Source organism: Vigna umbellata, chromosome 7 (assembly GCF_029865625.1).
Source record: "Vigna umbellata cultivar VRB3 chromosome 7, Vumbellata_1.0, whole genome shotgun sequence".
Taxonomy (NCBI): Eukaryota; Viridiplantae; Streptophyta; class Magnoliopsida; order Fabales; family Fabaceae; genus Vigna; species Vigna umbellata.
The window spans coordinates 8,490,655-8,513,331 of NC_142171.1; the positions used below are offsets into that span (position 1 = coordinate 8,490,655).

General features: G+C 32.0%; 1 protein-coding gene across 1 annotated transcript; it reads left to right on the forward strand.

Moving 5' to 3' along the window:
- The first annotated feature begins 607 nt into the window (after positions 1-607).
- LOC124837986 (uncharacterized) lies at positions 608-1,584 on the forward strand. Its single transcript, XM_047313485.2, has one exon. It carries the CDS (start codon positions 775-777, stop codon positions 1,435-1,437), a length of 663 nt encoding a protein of 220 aa, XP_047169441.1. The 5' UTR covers positions 608-774; the 3' UTR covers positions 1,438-1,584.
- Positions 1,585-22,677: the final 21,093 nt, after the last annotated feature.

The following is a 22,677-nucleotide window of genomic DNA, read 5'->3' on the forward strand; positions in this document are numbered from 1 at the left end:
GCCTCGTATTGGTTCAACTGTCACCAGGTCGCTCGAGTCACCGGTCGACCATTGGAGGATTGGGTATCCTATAGTACAACTACTAAAACATATTTATAATGGATTTCGGTGAGTTTTAAGCCTTCCTAACACATTGAAATACATTAATTTTAATTTTGATATTGTAAAATATATAAAGAAGTTTTTAATATATTAAAATCAATATATCTTTAAAGTACTGCATAAAAACAGTATTAAAACAAAAATCTGATTTTTTTTTTCACACACAAAAGGAAACACCCCTCGGCCTCCCCACACTTTTTATCTCACATTTTTTTACTCAAACTTCTAAATCGAAAAATGAAGAGTGCTTAATCTTTGTGAGCCATATTTTCTTTTCTTCCATGGTATACACGTGGATCCAAACATCCTACAAAATATCCACTCAATCAATATTCAACTTATGAATTTACATCTATTTATCAAAATAGAAATATATTTCAAATACTATTATCTCACAACTATATATATATATATATATATATATATATATATATATATATATATATATATATATATATATATATATAAACGAAGTAATTCATGTCTAACTCCTCCATCTTCATTTGCACCTTAATTTTTTATTAGTAATTTTGACTAATTATTATTTCTTCAGATAATCTTTTAAATGGCTATGGAGGTTTTTCAGTCTTTTGACAAAGAATTTTGTTGTTCAAGTATAAATGAAAGCCAGCAGAGGCAGGTACAGAAGAAGAGCTTCTTCTCTGCAGCTCAATGGATAAATCCAAAGAGAACTGGGCCTCCAACGACATCGTTTTGCAGGTCGGAATGCTCCTCGTCATGTTCCTCTTCTACCTCTTCATGCACAACGTCCCCAAGAAACTCTGGTCTAACCTCCGTCTCCGCAACCGCGCCGACATCCAAGCCAAGCGCCACTTCGTCCAAGGGGCCCAACTCCTCGCCCGAGCCCGCGCCTCCAAATCCAAGGCCCTCGCCAAAGAAGCCCAGGCCCAGGCCCAACGTGCCATCGCCCTCGACCCCCGCGACGCCGCCCCCCACCTCCTCAAAGCCCTCGCCCTCGATTTCCTCGGCCTCCGCTCCGCCGCCCTCGATTCCCTCGACGACGCCCTCTCCCCCCTCGCCGCCACCTCCCTCTCCCCCTCAGAGCGCGCCGACGCGCTCCTGAAACGCGCCGAACTCAGACTCGCCTCGACTCAGCGCGCCCGGGTCGACTCGGCCCTCGCCGATCTCTCCGAGTCCGTCAAACTCAACCCCAACAACGCGAAGGCTTTCTTCTCCCTCGGAGACTGCTTGGAGCGGAAGAAGATGAACGACGACGCCGTTAAGGCCTACCAGCAGGCTCTCGAATTGAAACCCCAATTGCACGTCGCTGAACAAGCCCTACACAGGTTGGATTCTTCGCCCAAAACCAATTGAGATCTTGAACTGTTTTTCATGCTATCGTGTTCGAGTTACAGTTTCATCTCTCCGCAACACCTTTAGATCCAATTACAATTCACACTTGCTAATTCGATGGTGTTTTTGTGATCTTTGAAATTGGAAGAGATTTTGGTTTAGGTTTAAGTTCTGGCGATCCATTGTTTCTGCTTCACTTTCACCTTTGATAAAGTCGCCCAATCTGAATATTTAAATGGACAAAAATTATCAAAAACAATATATCTTGTAATCGTGCAGATAATATATTGAATTTTATTAAATAAATTTATTCAAGATTAACAAATTTTCTTGCATCAATATTAAGTTGTGTCTTGTAAAATCTATTCACCTGTAGAACAACCACATGTTTGGAAACATCTTATAAAATTCTTTATCATTGAATTCCTTCCAAGAACTTTACTTCACAATGTCATCACATCATTATTTATCATTCTTTTTTCTATCACTTTTTCTTTAAAAAAAATGATTTGAAAATATTTAGAAAATACTAACGGAAGAGGTTTTAAAGTTAAGTCTAAACGAAAAGAACAAGAGATTTTTTATTAGTGTTTGATATTGAAGCAATTTACATTGGAGATAATAAGAATTTCTCAAGAGACTTTACAAATGTCAGATTCTTAAAATACTTTGAAGGTGAATTTGAAGTAAAACTTTTTATACTAAAATTTTATAGGTCCAATTGTATGACAAATAAATGATGACAAATAAATGGTGTGAGATAAGAAAAAAAATATACTATCAAATACTTATGTGAATAGTAATTTTATTCTTATAAATAAAATTGTATTAGTGTGAAAATTATGTCCAAATTGAATGAACATATTATAAAATATAAATATAATAATGGACGCAGGAAGACATTATAGGAAAATCTTGTCCTTATATAACATTTATTTTATAATGAAAATGAAGAAATTTTTATTTAAGAGCACATTGAAAAAAATAACTAGCAAAAAAGTTTTCAAATAAAAACAGCTTAAAAAAGGTAGGAGAGAAATTTCATAAGAGTATTTGATATTGAAATCGTTTGTATTAAAGATGATTTGTTTCTTCATAAAGATGATTTGTTTCTTCATGAAAATCTCCCGAATAACATTGTACAACATTAGTACGTGAAATATATATATATATATATATATTTCATAAATATAAAAGGTGAATATGAGAGGATGAAAAATAAGAAAGGAAATATAGTACCAAATACTTATATCAACAATCATTTTATTCTTATAAAATTCTATTATTTTATTCTTATAAAATTCTATTGAGATGAGACTTATGTATTGTGCAAATTAAATAGACATGATAAATATAACAATTGATGTCATAAGATATCATGTAAAAATATTATTTTTGTACTCATGAAAAGATTTTTATTTCGTAATAATTTTTATTTCGTAACGACAGTACACTAAGATATCTCTTACCATTTCTCTTCCTATAACTTTTTATTCAAGAAGATGACATGAAAATATCGAAAAAATAATTAATAGAAGAGTTTTTAAAACGATACCTTAACAAAAGTATGAGAGAGACTCCATAAAAGTGTTTAATATTGAAACAACTTATTTTGAAGTTGACTTGATCTTTCACGAAAATCTCAAAAAATATTACCATATATATATATATATATATATATATATATATATATATATATATATATATATATATATATATATATTAGAAATCTTAAAAGTGAATATGAAATTATTGAAGATAAAAGATAGAAAATAGTACCAAACACTTATACCAACAATTATTTTATTCTTAGAAAATTGTATTAAGGTGAGATTTATATGTAAATTGAATGGACATACTATAAAGACAAATATAACAATTGATACTAAAAGACATCATGTGAAAATATTACCCTCATACTTATGATAATACCTTTATTTCATAATGATAATACACTCAAATCATCTCTTACCATTTTTCTTTCTATAACAACTAGTATAAGAGTTTTTGAAGTGACACCTTAAAAAAAGTATAAGAGAGACTCCAATAAAGTGTTTTTATATTGAAACAACTTGTACTGATGACTTTTCTCTTCAGGAGAATCTCTCAAAGAATAATGCAAAAATACCTAAAATATATATACTTCAGAAATCTTAAAGGTGGATATGAAATGACAGAAAATAAGATAGAAAAAAATAGTACAAAACACTTATGTCAACAATTATTTTATTCTTTTATATGAGAGATTATGTACTAATTGATTGAATATTGAACAATCAAGTAATTTTTTTTAAGAAACTTAATAATCATAGCATAAGTTTTTAAAACCTTTTTTAAAATTTACTCAGCAAAATTGTTAAAAAAATTTAAATTTGACATGAGGATGTAGTATTCTAATTGAATTACCAACTAATTTAAAGTTTTAATTAAAAAATAAATCATCTAAAACATTTACGGTTTAGAGATGAGGAGATGGGACTTTGATCACAATAAATAAAGACAATTAAGGTAATTAGTTTAAAAATAAAGTGATTTTTCCTTCATAATTATTAGTGAACAAAAAATAGTGAAGAGTGACAAGAATTCATTGTATTCAAGATGGACAAACTTTCCTAACTAATATTTGAATATAATATTATCTAAAAAATAACTACAAAATAATTATAATAAAACAAAACCACTTAATACATCGTGCAAAACATTTTGAAGACCTTGAAAGTGAATATAAAGTTAATCTTTTTATGGACAACATCATGGATCACCTGGTACATTAACACCATTCTCGAAATAATTGTACAAGTCCAGTTATACAATAAAGAAAATAACACTAAATAAAAAAAAAAATAGTACCAAACTATGTCTCGATACATCCTGTAAAAACTGAAAAGATTTTCATGTTGATTGAATAGATATTAAAAAAACCATATTTTTTCTGAAAAAACTAATCATTATAGTACAAAATTTAATGAAACATTTTTTTAATGTTTATTCAACCTAATCATCAAAGTTTATTATGATGAATTACATAAAATTTACAGCTTAAATTTTTTTATTGACTATAATTAAAATAAGTAATCACAATAATTAATTTTATTTAACCATCAATATTATAAGTTAAAGTACTAACTTAATTTTTCTTCAATCATAACTAAGGATGTGCTTGGACTAGGATTAGGGAGTAGATTTGAAAGATAAAAAAATGATGGAAATGAAGAGGAAAAAAAAATAGAAAGTGAAGTTGTTTGAATAAAAACAAAAGTGAATATCTTTCCCACATTTTTCTTATTATGTGTTATTTTATTCTTTATCTTTCACACTTTCTTTACTATTTATCCATCACACATTTGTGAACGCTTTCTAAATTATGTTTTCTTGATTGACATATAGTTAAACATAAAAAAAAAAAAACTAAATATATCAAGAGTAAGATTGTCATTCATTCTCTTTTTATTTTAATTATGTTCGATTTTTGTAGGTATTTCTTTACTTGTATGTTTTCTACTTTTTTTTTCTTTTGATATAGTTATTTCAACTCATACATGAATTTTTAATGTTGGAAATTTTGTATAAAGATATATTACGAAATTCACTATATCTGACGTATGATTTGTACATATAATATATCATTATACAACTTTCAACACAAAATTTTACATTTTAACATTTATTATTATTTTTATATTATATGTGAGTTAAATTTTTCCTTATATAAATTCCTAACTATGATTTGCTATAATTTTAGTATAAAAAATTGTTGCACTAACATAAATTTTTTTTTTCATGTCTAATATTTTCGACTTTTTTATGTCTATTTTAGGTTAGACATAATTGTAGGAGATGTAAATTTATGTTAGTTTAAAATCTTTGATGTAAATTTATTTTTGTTGACAAAATAACAGGTAAATTTGTGTATGTTGCATTTGTAATAATTACCTCTGATGTAGATGTAGTGGCAACAAACATTTGTTGGTTTTTTTCTATATTTTGTGCTTAATTTATGCTTGATACAACAATAACAAGAGTATAATTTTTAGTTTTTTTCTTAAATTGAATTGGTTTTGCATGAAACCAAAAACTGAAAACCAAAAATTATCCAAAATAACATATATATTTCAAATATAATGTTTCTAGTACATTTTACAAAGTAAAAAAATATATTTAATGATTAAAAAAGGTAATATAACTTGAAAGAAAACAAGTTAATTAAAACCTAATCTTCTACATGTTTGAAGAGATAGCTTGTCTACTTTTGTCGGGCATGTCCTCCTTTAATATGATTGATGTTGAAATAAGATCATTTAGAAAGACAAGACTTTTCATATGATATTAAAACAATTTATATTGAAGATAACATATTATTTCTCATAGGACATTACAAATACCATATACTTTAATTACTTTAAAGGTGAATTTGAAGTTAAGTTTTTTATATTAAAATTTTGTGCACAACATATGTCAGCAATCATTTTATTCTTATAAAATTGTATTAAGGTGGAATTTTTGTATAAATTGAATGAACATACTATAAAGGTAAATATAACAATAGATGGAGGGAAGATGTTACATGAAAATCTTGTCCTCATATTCATCATAAGATCTTTATTTCATAATGAAAATATACTTAGGCTATTTCTCACTATTTCTCTTCCTATAAGTTTTTATTTAAGAGGATATGAAAACCTTGGAAAAATTAACTAGCAAAAAAGTTTTCAAATAGACATATTAAGAAAGGTACGAAGAGATTTCATAAAAGTGTTTGATATTGAAATGACTTGCATTGAAGATGACTTGTCCATTCATGAAAATCTTTTAAAGAACATTGTAAAAGTACGTAGAATATATATACTTCAGAAATCTTAAGGTGAATATGAGATCATGGAAAATAAGAGAGAAAAAATAATATCAAACACTTATGTCAACAATAATTTTATTCTTATAAAATTGTATTAAGATGAGACTTATGTGTTGTGCAAATTGAATTGACATATTATACAGGTAAATATAATAATTGATGCCATAAGATGTCATGTGAAAATATTGTTTTTGTACTCATGAGAAGACCTTTATTTCATAATGATAATACACTCAATACATCTCTTATCATTTATCTTCCTATAACTTTTTATTCAAGAAGATGACATGAAAATCTCAAGAAAAAATAACTAATAGAAGAGTTTTTAAAGTGACACCTTACTAAAGGTATGAGAGAGACTCCATAAAGTGTTTAATATTGAAACAACTCACGTTAAAGATGACTTGACTTTTCATGAGAATCTCTCAAAGGACATTGCAAAGAGTATGTAGGATATATATACTTTAGAAATCTTGAAAGTGAATATGAAATTACTAAAGACAAGAGAGAGAAAATAATAACCAAACAATTATGTCGACAATTATTTTATTCTTAGAAAATTGTATTAAGAGATTTTTGTGTAAATTGAGTGGACATACTATAAAGACAAATATAACAATTGATGCTAGAAGACATCATGTGAAAATATTACTGTCCTACTCATGACAATACCTTTATTTCATAATGATAATAGATTCAAATAATCTCTTACCATTTCTCATTCTATAACTTTTTATTCAAGAAGATGACATGAAAATCTTGAAAAAAATCAACTAGTATTAGAGTTTTTAAAGTGACAACTTAACAAAGTTATGAGAGGGAGACCATAAAAGTGTTTGATATCGAATAACTTAGTATTGAAAATGACTTGCCCCTTCATGAGAATCTCTTAGGACATTGCAAAAGTGTTGACATATATATATATATATATATATATATATATATATATATATATATATATATATATATATATATATATACATATATATATATATTTCAGAAATCTTGATGGTGAATATGAAAGATGAAAAATAAGAGAGAGAAAATAATACCAAACACTTATGTTAATAATTCTTTTATTCTCTCACCTATTTATGTAGGAGATTATGTGTTAAGTGATTGAACATCGAACAACCACATACTTTTTTTAATAAACTTAATAATCATAACATAATTTTTTTAGAACAATTTTTAAAATTTACTTAGAATAAAATTGTTAAATATTTTAAATCTGACATGACAATGTAGTATTTTAATAGAATTACTAACTAATTTAAAGTTTTCATTGAAAAAAAATCATCTAAAACAGTTTGTTAAGATAGTGAGACTTTGATCACAATAAATAAGAAAATAAAGGTAATTAGTTTTCTTTTACATACAATATTGAGTATTGGTTAAAAATAAAGTGTTTTTTCCTTCATCCATAAATGAATTATTAGTGAATAGAAAATAGTGAAAAGTGACAAGAATTCATTCTATTAAAGATTAACAAGAATTCATCGCTATGTGTCTGTGTGTGTGTGTCTGTGTGTGTGTGTCTGTGTGTGTCTATGTCTGTGTGTGTGTTTGTGTGTCTGTGTGTGTGTGGGGGCGGGGGGTGTGTCTGTGTGTGTGGGGGTGTGTGTGTCTGTGTCTGTGTATGTGTGTGTTTGTGTCTGTCTGTGTGTGTCTACGTGTGTGTGTGGGGGGGGTGTCTGTGTGTATGTGGCGGTGTGTGTGTTTGTGGGTCCTATAATTCCTCATCTATTACAGGAATGACAACCCCACAAAATATAATAATGCCTAAATTATAGCCAACACAATATTTCATTACCTTGTACTTACTAATAGAATATTTGACATATTTTAACACTCCCACTCAAGTTGGTGCATGGATATCACACATTCCCATCTTGAATAGAGACTCATTAAACAATCTTCTTGACACTCTTTTGGTGAGAACATCAGCCAACTGCAATTCTGATCTTGCAAAAGGAAAAGAAATTATTTCAGCTTCAGGCTTCTCTTTGATGAAATGTCTATCAATCACCACATGCTTTGTTCTATCATGTTGCACAAGATTATGAGCAATCATTATAATCGACGTATTGTCATAGTACAAACTCAGTTTCATTTGGTTTAAAGCCCAAATCTGATAACCCATTTTTAATCAACAAAAGTTCACATATATCTAGTGTCATGCCTCTGAATTCTACTTCAGCACTAGATCTTGCTACTACAGGCTATTTTTTCCTCCTCCAAGTTACAAGATTCCCTCCTACAAAGGAAAAGTATTCAGAGGTAGATCTTCTATCATCTTTTGAACCTGTCCAATTTGCATAAGTGTACCCTTCTACCTTTAAGATTCCATGATTTGAGAACAAAATTCCTTTTCCAGGAGCGGACTTCAAATGTCTCAAAATCCTCTCAACAACATCCATATAAAGCTTTCATGGGTCATGCATTAATTGACTAACAGCATTCACTGCATAGGTAATATTTGAATGTATATGTCACAAATAAATTAATTTTCCTACCAGCCTTTGGTATCTTTCTTTATCTATGCTTGTTGAATTTGAGCATTGAAAGAGTTTATGATTTTGTTCAATTGGTGTATCAACTAGTTTACTCCTAAGCAGCCCAGTTTCTGATAGTAAGTCAATAGTATATTTTCTTTGGCATAGGAAAATATCATGTTTTGATCTAGCTACTTCAATACCAAAAAATTATTTGAGGTTTTCAAGTTGTTTCATCTTACACTCAGATGCAAGGTATTGTTGTAAACTATAAATCTCATCTTGGTCATTTCCTGTAACAATCATGTCCTCTACATACATAATCGAAGCTATAATTTTTCTTTTCCCTTTCTTCAAAAATAAGGTGTGATCAGAGTTACTTGCTCTATAGCCAAAAGCCTTCATAGACTTGGTAAACCTTCCAAACCATGCTCTTGGGGATTGTTTTAATCCATATAGAGTCTTCTTTGATTTATAAACCTTCATTCCAATTGAATCTTTCATGCTTGGTGGAGAATCCATATAAATTTCTTCTAAAATTTCTCCATGTAGGAAAGCATTTTTCAGATCAAATTGTAGAAGAGACCAATCTTGGTTTTCTGCTGTTAACACTCCGACAAGTGTACCGAATCGTATCAAGTAATAATAATAAATGGTAAGACCAAGTATCGTTTCCCAAGAGACTCACGACCTAGACATTCATATGGTTTCTTGATTAATTAGGACTTGTAAACAAAATCATTGTGTTTATATTATGAAAAATAAATATGAATGCAAGTGTTGATCAATTGACTTGAAAGATGCAAAGGTGATTGATATAAAATATGGAATGATTATGTTCTTGGGGTTTCCGACTTATCCTATCCACTCTCATGTATTTATGAATTCATATTCTTCATTAATGTTAATGTCACTTTCTAATTTACCTTAAACCCGATGTCTCGGTGAAGAAAGTCTACTCTTAATTACTAGTTCACAATGTCTTGTATCCCTAGCAATTAATTATGCATTACATTCGCACAGAAGCTTAAAGGCAACCAACCCTCCTATCTCTATGTCTAGGTAATATTGCTTTTGGGAGAATTTCCCTAGTTCTAGATTTTCTCATATGTGTCCATAGTGACAAAATCAATGATCATGTAATTGAATGGGTTAAACAAAGCATGCATAGAGTGTAGAGGAAAAACCCTAACAATTAATGAAGTAAAGCATTTATAATAAGAATCAATTCAATACATGAGAGTTTCAAAGGATTATATCGTTTCCCCAACAACAATGGAGGTTTAGCTCACCATAGACATGGTGAAACTAGATGAAAATAATGAAAGATAAAACCCTGAAAGTTGAAGATCGGAACTTCCGCATCCAAAATCCGCCTCCGAGGGGTTAAAGGAGTGTGTTATCGCCTCTTTCTGTCAAAAGATATGAACCCTAGGTCGTCCAAAACCTTAAATAGTTTAGAAAAATATCAGCAAAATGGCCTAAGCCCACGTCGTCAGCGCTCAACGCCCCAAAAGGGCGCTCAGCGGTAGCTGGGGCACTCAAATGACCCTCAGTTGTGGCGCCCAAGCGCGAAACAATGCTTTCAAAACCAACTGGCGCTCAGCGGTGGCGCCCAGGTGTGAAACAATGGTTGAACTACCAGACTGACGCTCAGCGGTGGCGCCCAAGCGTGAAACAGTGGTTGCACTACCAGACTGGCGCTCAGCGGTGGCGCCCAAGCGTGAAACAGTGCTTTCACCTCCAGATTGGTGCTCAGCGCCCCAAACTAACGCTCAACACTATCTACGATTCTTCTATGTGCCACTTTTCCAGCCTTTCCTGACTCCAGCTCCTTGCTACTTCAACTTCTTCATCCAATTCATCTTAATTCTTGTCAAAACAAGGAAAAACAAGCATAAAACTCATTCAACTCTTTTATTCTCATAACTTAATCAAAAGCATGATTTCAAGCTAACTTGTAAGTCATAGCGGATGTTTTTAATATCAAAATTAAGTATAAAAATAACGGTTTTTCAACCGTTATCACAACCCCAAACTTAAAACTTTGCTTATCCTCAAGCAAATAAGATATAACTCAGTCTTTCACCAATCAATACAATGGTTCAACACATTCAAAAACTCTTTCTTCCAGGACAAGTAATTACTCAAATCAGCTCATCAAACAAAATTCAGTCAAGATGTGCACATGCCTTGATCAGTCATCATGTTGTTCATATAATCACATAATATCCAACAGATGTTATTCTCATGAATGATCAATTAACTAAACATAGATGTAATCATGTATTCATGGAACTCTTCCTCACCAGACAAAGTGGTTCACTCAATCACACAGGTGTATATAAAGGTCACTCCTTCACTCTACTATCCCAATGTCACATAGAACAAAATTGCCTTTCATTTCACACAATTAATCCTACTCACAGACAAGTATCATCACAAGGACTTTCCATGGCTTGTAACGTGGTTGGGCTAAGAAGAAAACTTGGTTTTTCAAGATCACAAAATCCTTGATTTAAGAGAGTCATTCATAAATTTATCATTCAAGTACAATCTCTCTTTAGACAAACCAATCTCACTCATTCCCAACTTTCCCCTTTTTGCATTGAGCTTTTCTTTCCTTGCATTTTATTTTCTTTTCTCATACTTCATACTTGCTCAAAACTTAGCTCAATGCTTTTCATTACTTTCCTTTTCAATTCTCCCAATCAACCCTAAACTTGAACCTTTAGCAATACCACACAATGATTCTCAACTTAACTCAAGATAAAGATTTTCACAAAGGATCTGTTTAAGGCTTGAGGTTCAAAAAGGGTAGAACATTTCATGCTCTTTTTAATTTGGGTAAAAATCATGCATTGGCTAAGAAAAAGGGTAATAAAAAATGGCCTTGATCATGTGACACAAGCAAGCAAGTAGTTCAATCATAGAAACCTAGGCAAAATCATTCATGCTTTTAAAAGAATAACAATCATTCAAACAAATACTCTGGAGTTCAAAACCTCACACAAGCTAATTCAATGTTCCACATACACCAAATACACATCCTGCTTAGCATCATAATCACAATCATAACATCATGCATCTGTTCACACTGTTTGTGAACAACCACCTGTATATCAAGCATCCTGTGCAACATCGATCAATATCAAAGCATCATCAAGCAATACTCGTCACATGCAAATCAATATCAAACCATCACATCAGATATAGGTTTCAAACTGAGTACATCAACACCTATTATAAAAACATAAGCAAAATAAAGATAAAAAACGAGTTTAGAAAACTGGGGTGCCTCCTAGTAAGAGCTTCTTTAACGTCACTAGCTTGACCCAATAAGCTCATGGATCCACCAACTTCATCACTGTGGACAGACGTTCCATTTCTCCTCCCAAATAATGCTTGAGACGTTGACCATTCACTATCCAACTTCTTTGTGGATCACTAGCAGCTGGATCAACCAATTCATTGCTCCATGGGGATGGACACCCTTTACTACAAATGGTCCTGACCATTTTGACTTCAACTTCCCAGGAAACAACTTCAAACATGAATTGAACAATAACACCTGCTGCCCTGGATTAAAAACCTTTTTTATCAGCTTCTTGTCATGATAGAATTTTACATTTTCTTTATAATTCCTGGATGAATCATATGCATGCAACCGCATCTCTTCAAGCTCCAATATCTGCCTTCTGTGTTTATTCTAAGTATCATAGGAATCAAAAATGAAAAATTTTAGAGCCCACAAAGCTTTATGCTCCATCTCCACTGGCAGATGACATGCTTTCCCATAGACTAACTAGAAAGGTGATAAACCCATAGATGTCTTCATTGTCGTCCTATATGCCTAGAGAGCATCATCTAGTTTTTGTGACCAATCCTTTCTTGACAAAACAACTATTTTCTCCAAGATCCTTTTTATCTTCCTATTAGACACCTCAGCTTGCCCATTTGTCTGTGGATAAGGAAGTGGTTTTTCAACATCTTTTTCTTTTTTTCTCTCATCTACCTCTTCTTTCTTTTTTGCTCCCTCAATTCTCTCTTTCCGCTCAATTACTTCTTTCTCACTCATATTTTCTTTCTTTTTTCTTTCTATTTTTCTCTCATCTAACACTATACCACTTCTAGTAACAATGGTCTTACACTCTTCCCTAAGATTACTTTTTGCATTCCTCTCACAACCCTCCATCTTGTTGACCAATTGCCCAATGTGCGTCTTCATGCTTTTAAATGCAGCCTCTATATTCTTACAATAAGATAAGCTCATTATCAAGAATTACTAGAAGGTTTCCTCAAGCTTCGTGGTCTTCTCACATGGAGTAGGTTGTTGCTGCCATTGTTTCTGCTGCCCCTGAACCAGTGAAACATTATATATTTCTTGTGGTAATAGAGAAAGTTTCTTTGTCACTTCTTCCAACTGTTGAGTGATAATTTTATTTTGTGCAAGTGATGAGTGCATATTTTTGCCCACATTTATGCTTTAAAATTCAAATTTTTGATAGGATAATTGTGCTTAAATAATTGATTTTAAGTGAATTTGTGATGATTGGAATTGTTGGGTTTGGGAATTAAAGAGACGTAAAAAGTGAGTTTTAATGCATAAAATATTCTTGGATGTTCTTACGTTTATTTGTGCAGCTGAAATTATAAGTTCTATTGGTCCAAATGGCAATTCAAGGCCAAAAATCAGATTTTATTTAAATTTGATAGGCTGTCGCTAAAGCTATCAAATTAATACTAGCAAGCAAGGCATCTTGAGATTGCAATTGTAGGATTCCCTTCTGTTGAGGTGGACCTCATCTTTCGCTATGTGTCTCGTTGTCATTAGTACCCATGTTGTCAATCAATTCAAACGCTTCCTCTGGAGTTTTACACTTGATATTACCTCCAGCTGAGTGATAACAGTTGAAAAAATGTTATTTTCATGCTTAAATTGATACTAAAAGCAACCTTTAACACTTAGAAACTAGCTTGAAATCATGCTTTTATTCATATTTTCAGAAATAAGAGAGTTGGACAGGTTTATGCTTGATTTCAGTGTTTTTGTGCAGGTTTTAAGGTGAATTTGGTGAAAGAAGTGAAGAAGGAGAGAGATGGAATCAGAAAAGACATCAAAAAGTGCAAAAGGAGAAGCTGCAACTGCCGCTCAGCGGCAGTTTACCGCTGAGCGGCACTCAGGAGTTCACGTTGGAACCGCTGAGGGGCAAAATGGCCGCTGAGGGGAAGAAACTACTCACGCACTTACCGCTGAGCGGCACTTTACCGTTGAGCGGCACACTTATGGGCTTGGGCCTAGATTTTCTATAATTTTAGAATAATATATAAGCTTTAGGACGTCCTAGGGTTTGTATCTTTGGCAGAAACGAAGCAAACACTCTCTCTTCCACCCCTTTGAAGGAGGATCTTGGATGCTCAGGCTACCTCTTCACCTTTCTAGGGTTTTATCCTTCATTCTTTCATTATTGTTCATCTAGGTTCACCATGAATATGGTGAACTAAACCTTGTATGTTTGTTGGGGAATCAATGTAATCTTTTGAATCTCTCATATATGAAATTTGTGCTTGCATCTTAATCTAAGACTTATGCTTTCTTTCATCATTAGTTAGGGTTTTTCCTCTTTGCTCAATGCTTGCTTTGTTTAACTCATTCAATGCATGATTATTGATTTTGTCGATACGGGAACGTACGGGGAAGTCTAGATCCGGGGAATTTCTCCCAATAGTATATTGGTTGCCTTAAGCTCCTGTGCTAAAAAAACTAATTATTAGGAATGCTAGGAATCGTATGAACTCGTAATTAGGGAGAAGCCTTCTTGAAAGGTAATTTAGAGAGTGGCATTAACAATGATGACTTGAATGTTGAATTCCTAAAATATATGAGAGTGGATAAGATGAAATTGACCCCCAACAACATATTCATCAATATATTTCATTGAAAGTGCTTGTCTTTTGTTTTAGCCATTGATCAACCTCATGCATACATGTTTATTTTCGTCTTTTGCATATTAAACTCCACTTATTTTGTTCTTAAGTCTTAGCTAATCAACAAATCACATAACTAAACTAGGCCGTGAGTCCTTTGGGAGAACGATACTTGGTCTTACCGAGTTTATTACTTGAAACGATTCAGTCATACTTGCCGATTGTTAATCAAGTTTGTGACATCATATTTTGGTGATCATAAATTTGTGCATCACTGAGGCATCTATCATCAATTTGGTTTGTGAACCAAGACCTCCAAGGAAAAGAATGACTACTCTTGCTTCATCAAAACCATGAGCGGACGTCTTTCTCAACAAGCTTTTGTATATATCCCACGCTTGACCTAACGTCTCCTCCATACCTTGCCTGAAAGAGGAAATTTCTTACTTCCCTTTGTTGATTTGTACTGTGGGAAGTACTTGTTCAGAAACTTTAAAACCACAGCTTCCCATTCAGTAAAGCTATCCTTTGGGAAATAATTCAACCATAGCTTAGCATTGCCTCCCAATGAGAAAGGAAACAAACTAAGTTTTATAGCTTCATCCGGCACATCATTGATCTTTACAGTGTTGCAAATCTCGTTGAATGTAGTCAGATGCTCATATGAACTTTCATTAGACAATCCATTAAATTGATTGCTCTTTACCAATTGTATCAACGCCGGTTTCACTAATCTAATATAGCCAATACAAAAAATTGCAACAAGAACAATCCTCTCCTATAGTCACCCCTTTGAGAACCCTCTCAAAGTACAAAGAACTCCTCGTTCTTCTTCCTGACCTCACACACAGGGAACAACAACACAAAGTTTGCTAATCTTCTTCTCCTGATCAAACATCAAGCACCTCAATTGTGTAGAATGATCAGTCTCTTCAATATAGTAGTCTGCTTCACAAGAATTCTTCAAGATCCTTTAATCTTTCACGTTCTTGATTCTTGGAGCTTATGAGTAATCTGTAAGCTTTCTAAACTCAATAACAATCAGATATGAAAATGTTAGAATCAATTCTTCTTACAGAAAACAATCAATGTGTCAATATATAGTTTAAGTCAATCTTGACGCAATTAAATCGATTAGCCAACTTATGTAATCGGTTACAATAAACAGGTGTAGCAGAATTACAACCAACTTGGCTCCTTAATTGAATACACAATTAATACAATCGATTTCCATTAAATGCTTTGTCAAACATATTTCAAAATATGACCGTTATAGCAGTTAGACAAACATAAGTCAGCTTTCAAATCTTAACAGACTTAATTGAATACATAATCCATGTAATCGATTAAGCTTCAACACTTAGCAAATTTTTGAAAACTTTTCTTTCCAAAATTCATGACAACACATTTGAAAAAAGATATGTTCAAAATCACGAGTTTTAATCGATTTACCAACTAATGTAATCGATTCAAAACTGGTTGTTTTGCCACAGTTTAAAACTCAAGTTGTCTGATGACCTTAATTGATTATCACAACACTGTAATTCATTAAGTCATGCAGATATGCTTTTATGCATGTGGTTTTTCTATTTCCAAAATATATATTGTGCATACACAGATATGATCACTTTACAAACATAATAGTAGTATGCATCAATCAACACAATATGTCAAATGTGACAATCACAATATGTGCATATTTTACAATAAGCATAAACACATAAAACACATAACATAGTACACATACATGTGTTTTTATTAACAATGTGTTGTCATCAGAAAAAACAAACATCATAGGGATTGGGTTTAGCTAACACTGTGCTCCCTCTATCAACAATAATATAACTTTATATCTAAGATATTAAACATACTAACATCATGATTATGCACTTCACTTTCATTGCCTCCCTGTAGTGGAGAATCAACATAAAAAATTCATGCTCATTAAATGTCACATCCATAGAGATATACAATTTCTTTGATGGTGGATGATAAGCACGATAACCTTTTTGAGTTGATCCATACCCAACAAAAACACATTTGATCTCTCGTTCTTCAAGCTTTGTACATTGATGTGGGTGTAAGTGATCATATATAACACGTCTAAAAACATGAGGTGGTAAATAAACTATGGAGGAAGGATACAATTATCAGACAACATATCGGAAGGCCTTCAAAAGTTAAGCACACTAGAAGGGGTTCGATTAATTAAATAAACGACACAGCTTATAGCCTCACCCCATAAATGAGATGGGGCATTACTATCTATCAAAAGTGATCTTGTCACTTCTAATATATGTCTATTTTTCTCTCGGCCACTCCATTTTGTTGTGGTGAATAAGAATATGTAGTTTGATGCAAGATGCCTTTAGAATTCATGAATTCTATTAATTCAGTCTTAAAATATTGTCCTCCATTATCTGATCGAATGACCTTAATAAATGTGTTAAATTGTGTAATGATCATATGATAGAAGGAACGAACCACATCACACACATCACTTTTATGTTTAAGAAGAAACACTAGGTTATCCTAGTATAATCATCAACAAAAATGATAAACCATTTTTTTCCATTATGTTTAGATTGTGGGGCAGAGCCCTAAACATATGTGTGAATTAATGAAAAAGGAAAATCAATTTTTTATTGGTTGAAGGAAACACAACACGATGACTTTTTGCCTTAACATAAGTTTCACAAAGAAAATAAAAAATATTGACTTTATGAAATAATGATGGAAATAATTTTTTTAAATAACCAAAAGAAAGATGTTCTAACCGTCTATGCCATAACCAAATTTCCTTTTTGTTTTTATTTTTATTTTGTATGTGATCATTCGCAAGACAAAAACACTCCTTTATGGGTTTGTTGTGAGACATTTTTAAGATAATACAGTTGATCGAGGCCGCACCCGATACAAATTAAATGCTTAATTAAGTACAGTATAATACTAGGAAGTGACTCATAGGTCGTCTCTCAAGGACCAACTATGGTTCAGGAATTAAGTCGAACACTTGGTGGGGGGTTTTGCGGACGATTTTGTTTAAGGAAATGAACTAATTAATGCACGAAATTAAACACAGAATTAAAACGGTTGATCATTAACTCAAATGCAATGTTCCCAATCATAGATTAACCAACAACACACTACTCTAACTCATAATCCAACACAAGTTAACCAACTAAGCGAAGACTAACCATGCTTTCATAATTGCAAACTAAGTGAATGCAATGCACAACTTCAATCAATTTTGCATCATGATGTCCAATCAACTAAGCGAAGATTAAACACCAATTAGGCAAGTAAGCGTATACCCAATCACAAGCACAAAATAGATTGAATGTTGAGCCAAATCAGAGCAGCAAAATCACAATTCCAACTCAGAAATCTCAAGGAAACGATGCAATTTCGTTAATGACCAACCAAGCACACTTAAGCTACCATTAAAGCAAATTCAAAATAGTAAAATAGAATTGCAATTGAGACCATAATAGCAGCAAAAATGTAACAACAATGAACCAAAAATGTAACAGCAACAAGCACCAAAACATAATTCAAACTAAAACACAACTTAAATTAAAACTGGAAAACGTAAATGCAAGTGGGAAACGTAAATGGGCAGCAATGAAATTGGGGGAAAACAAAATTGAAAAACGAGAATGAAAGAAGCACACAAAACAGAAATGTAATTGCAATTAAAAAGAGGATTCAATACATAAATAGTGAATTGAAAGAAAACCTAAAACCCCTAAAAGGGGGGGGGGGGTAGAAAACGCACCAATACCTTGAAACCCTAAGAAGAAAAACAAAAATGAGGGAGGGAGAGTCTTTCCCAAATCTGATTTGGGGTTTTAAAAGGGGAAAAGACGAAAATGCCCTCTATATGGACTTCTTACAAAATATTGACCAAAAATAGGCCCAAAAGTCAAATCTGGTCAAAAACTAACAAATAAAATTACAAAACGAAATTAAATGGTGTTGCAGCCCTCTTGAAGTCCTAATCATAATTCCAAAATTATCCTGAAATTAATAATTAGAATAATTAGATTCAAATAATCCAAATTAATTAAAAATATGAATTACTGATCAAATTAAGCCCAATTAGTGAAAATGAGACAATAATGGAGAATTAAACACAATTCACTAATATAATTTGGTACGGAAAGCTAAGTGAATAGTACAAAATAATGATTTATCAATCGTTCTTTCACTCTCCCTACCACTAGCAATCTTCTGCTTCGAATGAATGTTTTGGAAAGGACAATGGGTTGGGTAAAATAAGGCAACACAAAAATGTGATTTGGTTAGCTTACTGACAAAGATAAGATTATAGTACCATTTAAGAACAAATAAAACATCAGGAATCGATAAGAAGGGTGAAAGGGATATAGTACTGATAACAGTTGAAAAATTGTTATTTTTGTACTTAACTTTGACCTTAAAGACAACCTTTATGACTTAGATATTAGCTTGGAATCATGCTTCTGCTTAAGTTTTGGAAATAAGAGAGTTGGATGGGTTTTATGCTTGGTTTTCCTTGTTTTCGCAGGAATTAAGATGAATTAGATGAAAGAAGTCGAAGTAGTAAGGAGCTGGACTCAGGAAAGGAAGTGAAAGTGCACAAAAGAAGAGCCGCAATCATCGCTGAGTGCCAATTTTACCACTGAGCGGCATTCTGAAGTCCCGCAGTCACCGCTGAGGGCCAAAACTGCAGTTGAGCATTAATTTTGAAGACCCGCACTTACCGTTGAGCGACAAAAGTGCCGCTGAGCGCCATTTATTTGGGCTTGGGCCTATTTTCTGTAATTTTTAGGAAACTATATAAGGTTTTAGCCGAATTAGGGTTAGTATCTTTGGACAGAAAGAGGCGAAATCACACTTTCTTCACCCCTTGGAGGAGGATTTTGGATGCTCAAGCTCTATTCTTCAACTTCTAGGGTTCTATCTTTCATTCTTTCATTGTTTTTCATCTAGTTTCACCATGTCTATGGTGAACTAAACCTTCATTGTTGTTGGGGAACCGATGTAATCCTTTGAAACTCTCATGTATTGAATTGGTTCTATATTCTATATGCTTTCTTTCATTAATTGTTAGGGTTTTTCTTCTATACTCTATGCATGCTTTGTTTAACTCATTCAATTGCATGATCATTGATGTTATTTGTATGGACACATATAAGTAAATCTAGAACTGAAGAAATTCTCCCAAGAGCAATATTGCCTAGACATAGGGATAGGAGGATTGGTTGCCTTTAAGCTTCTGTGCGAATGTAATGCATGAATAATTTCTAGGGAGACAAGACATTATAAACTAGTGATTAGGAGTAGGCTTTCTTCACCGAGACATCGGGTTTAAGGTAAATTAGAAAGTGACATTAACATGAATGAAGAAAGATGAATTCTTGAATACATGAGAGTGGATAGGATGAATCGGAAACCCCAACAACATAATCATTCCATATGTGACATCAATCACTTTTGCTTCTTTCGATCCAATTGATCAACACATGCATTCATATTTATTTTTCAGTATTTGCATCTAAACCTACAAGATTTTGTTTACAAGTCTAATTTAATCAACAAATCACATAATTGTTTAGGCCGTGAGTCCTTTGGGAAATGATACTTGGTCTTACCATTTTATTATTACTTGATACGATTCGGTATATTTGCCGAGTGAAGTACCTACACCTTCAATAGGATATGAGACCCCATTCGCATTAATAATAACACTTTTAAAACAATGAATGGAAAAATTAGTAAATTTATGAGGATCACAAGTCATATGATCAGTAGCACCTGAATCAATTATCTAATTACTATCCCTAGTAACAACAGAAAGATTAAGAGCAGAGTTAAATATACCTAACTTGGTCACAAATCCAACAGCAGTAGAAATATGGCTCTTAGAAACAGCGGGAGTCTTAGAACCATGTTTCTCCGATTGATTTTTATCGGAAGAAGCCATCAGAAATATTCAATGAAATAAAGAAGCATCAATTCCTATATTGTAGAAATGTCGGTATTTGATTCTTGATACCATATAAAAAAGTTTAAAAAATAATTATGATGTATTATTTCAAAGAGTAACATAACCTTAAAAAAATATAATAATACTTAAATTATAGCCAATACAATATTTAATTTTCTAATATTTATTAATAGAATATTTGATATATTTTAACTAGATTTGAAAGATTGTAAAATGATGGAAACGAAGAGGAAAAAAAAGTGAAAAGTTAAGTTGTTTAAATAAAGAAAAGAGAGTCAATAACCTTCCTTCGTACAATTTTGTTGTTATGTGTTATTTTATGTATTATTTTATCTTTTAACTTTCACACTTTTTTTACTATCCATCATTCATTTCAGAATTCTGTCAAATTACTTTTCTTGTGAGACATACAGCTAAAAATAAAAAATATACATATAAAGTGTAAGATTATCATTCATTTTCTTTTTATTTTAAATATGTTCAATTTTTGTAGGTATTTCTTTACTTATATGTTTTTTAACTTTTTGACTTTTGATATGGTTATTTCAACTCATACATGAATTTTTAGTGTTGGAAATTTTTTATGAAGATAAGTTACGAAAATTCACTGTATTAGAGATATGATTTGTACATATAAGATATCATTATACAACTTACAACACAAAATTTTAGTTTTTAACATTTATTATTATCTTCTATCTTATATGTCAGTTACCTTTTTTATTTCTAGTCCTTCTTGAACTTTCAAAGTCATGCTTAAATTTCTAACTATGATTTTTTTTATAATTTTAGTATAAAAAATTATTGCACTAACATAAAAGGACTTTTTATGTCTAATATTTTTAACTTTTTATGTCTATTTTAGGATATAATTGCAAGTTAAAATTTCCGACATAAATTTACGTTATTGGTAAAATAGCATATTTAAATTTGTAATAATTATGTCTGAAGCAGTGACAACAAACATAATTTGTTAGTTTTTATTTTTCTATATTTTGCGCCAAATTTACATATGATACAATAATAACAAGTGTAAATTTTTGAATTTTTTTCTTAAATTGAATTGGTTTTGGTATGAATATTTCTAGTAAATTTTACGAAATCAAAATAAATATTTAATGAATAAAAGAGGTAATATAACTTAAAAGAAAAAAGTTAATCAATTCTACATGTTTGAAGAGATAGTTTGCCCACTCTAGACTTATTTCAATCATGTCGTCCTTTAAGATGGTTGAGAGATCAAATATCTAAAATAATGATAAAATATTATTATGTACAGATTTTCTTAAACTATACAATTCATGCACAAGTTAGATATCGTTGTCCAATTTTCAATGACGTTGGTCTTAATGATAGTTTTGATTCAATGCATAATGTAGTACCCACATTCGAAGAAACTACCACTAGTGCAAAAAGGACTTTAGACGTCTGTTATTTTGGGCTTTTAACGTTTGATCTCTGTCCGACGTCTATATGGGTGACGTTAATGAGACATCAGACCCTTTAGGTCAGACGTCTCTATAGACGTCGGACCTATATAGATCCGACGTCTATATAGACGTCTGATCCATACAGGTTAGACGTCTCTGAGGTTGCTCTTGACTCATGGTGATTCGAGTTTACAACTTTATATTTTAGTTGAAGAGAATGTATTGTACATTTTTTTTATTGGATGGTTTTAGAAACGTAGTTGAGGGAATTGGAGGAGTACAAAATGCAAGAAATCACCGCCATAGAACGTCGCCTAAAGACACGAGAATAACTACAGCAAAATCCAACGAAAACGCATTTTAATCGGTTCAAATGAAAGATAATGCATCAAAGAGTGATGTAATCGGAGTAAAATTAATTTAAAACGGTGCAAAATTGAGAAAACGAACCTGAAAAGCGTAACCCGTATAGAGAAAACACGACAAAGATGATGAACAATGAGTGCGCGTAACGGCTGTCTCGCGTTCACGATGTTTTAATGCCAAAATCTAGATGTCGGTTCC

Excerpts from the sequence above, each read along its gene's own strand:
- LOC124837986 (XM_047313485.2), top strand. The coding sequence starts at position 775 with ATGGATAAATCCAAAGAGAACTGGGCCTCCAACGACATCGTTTTGCAG.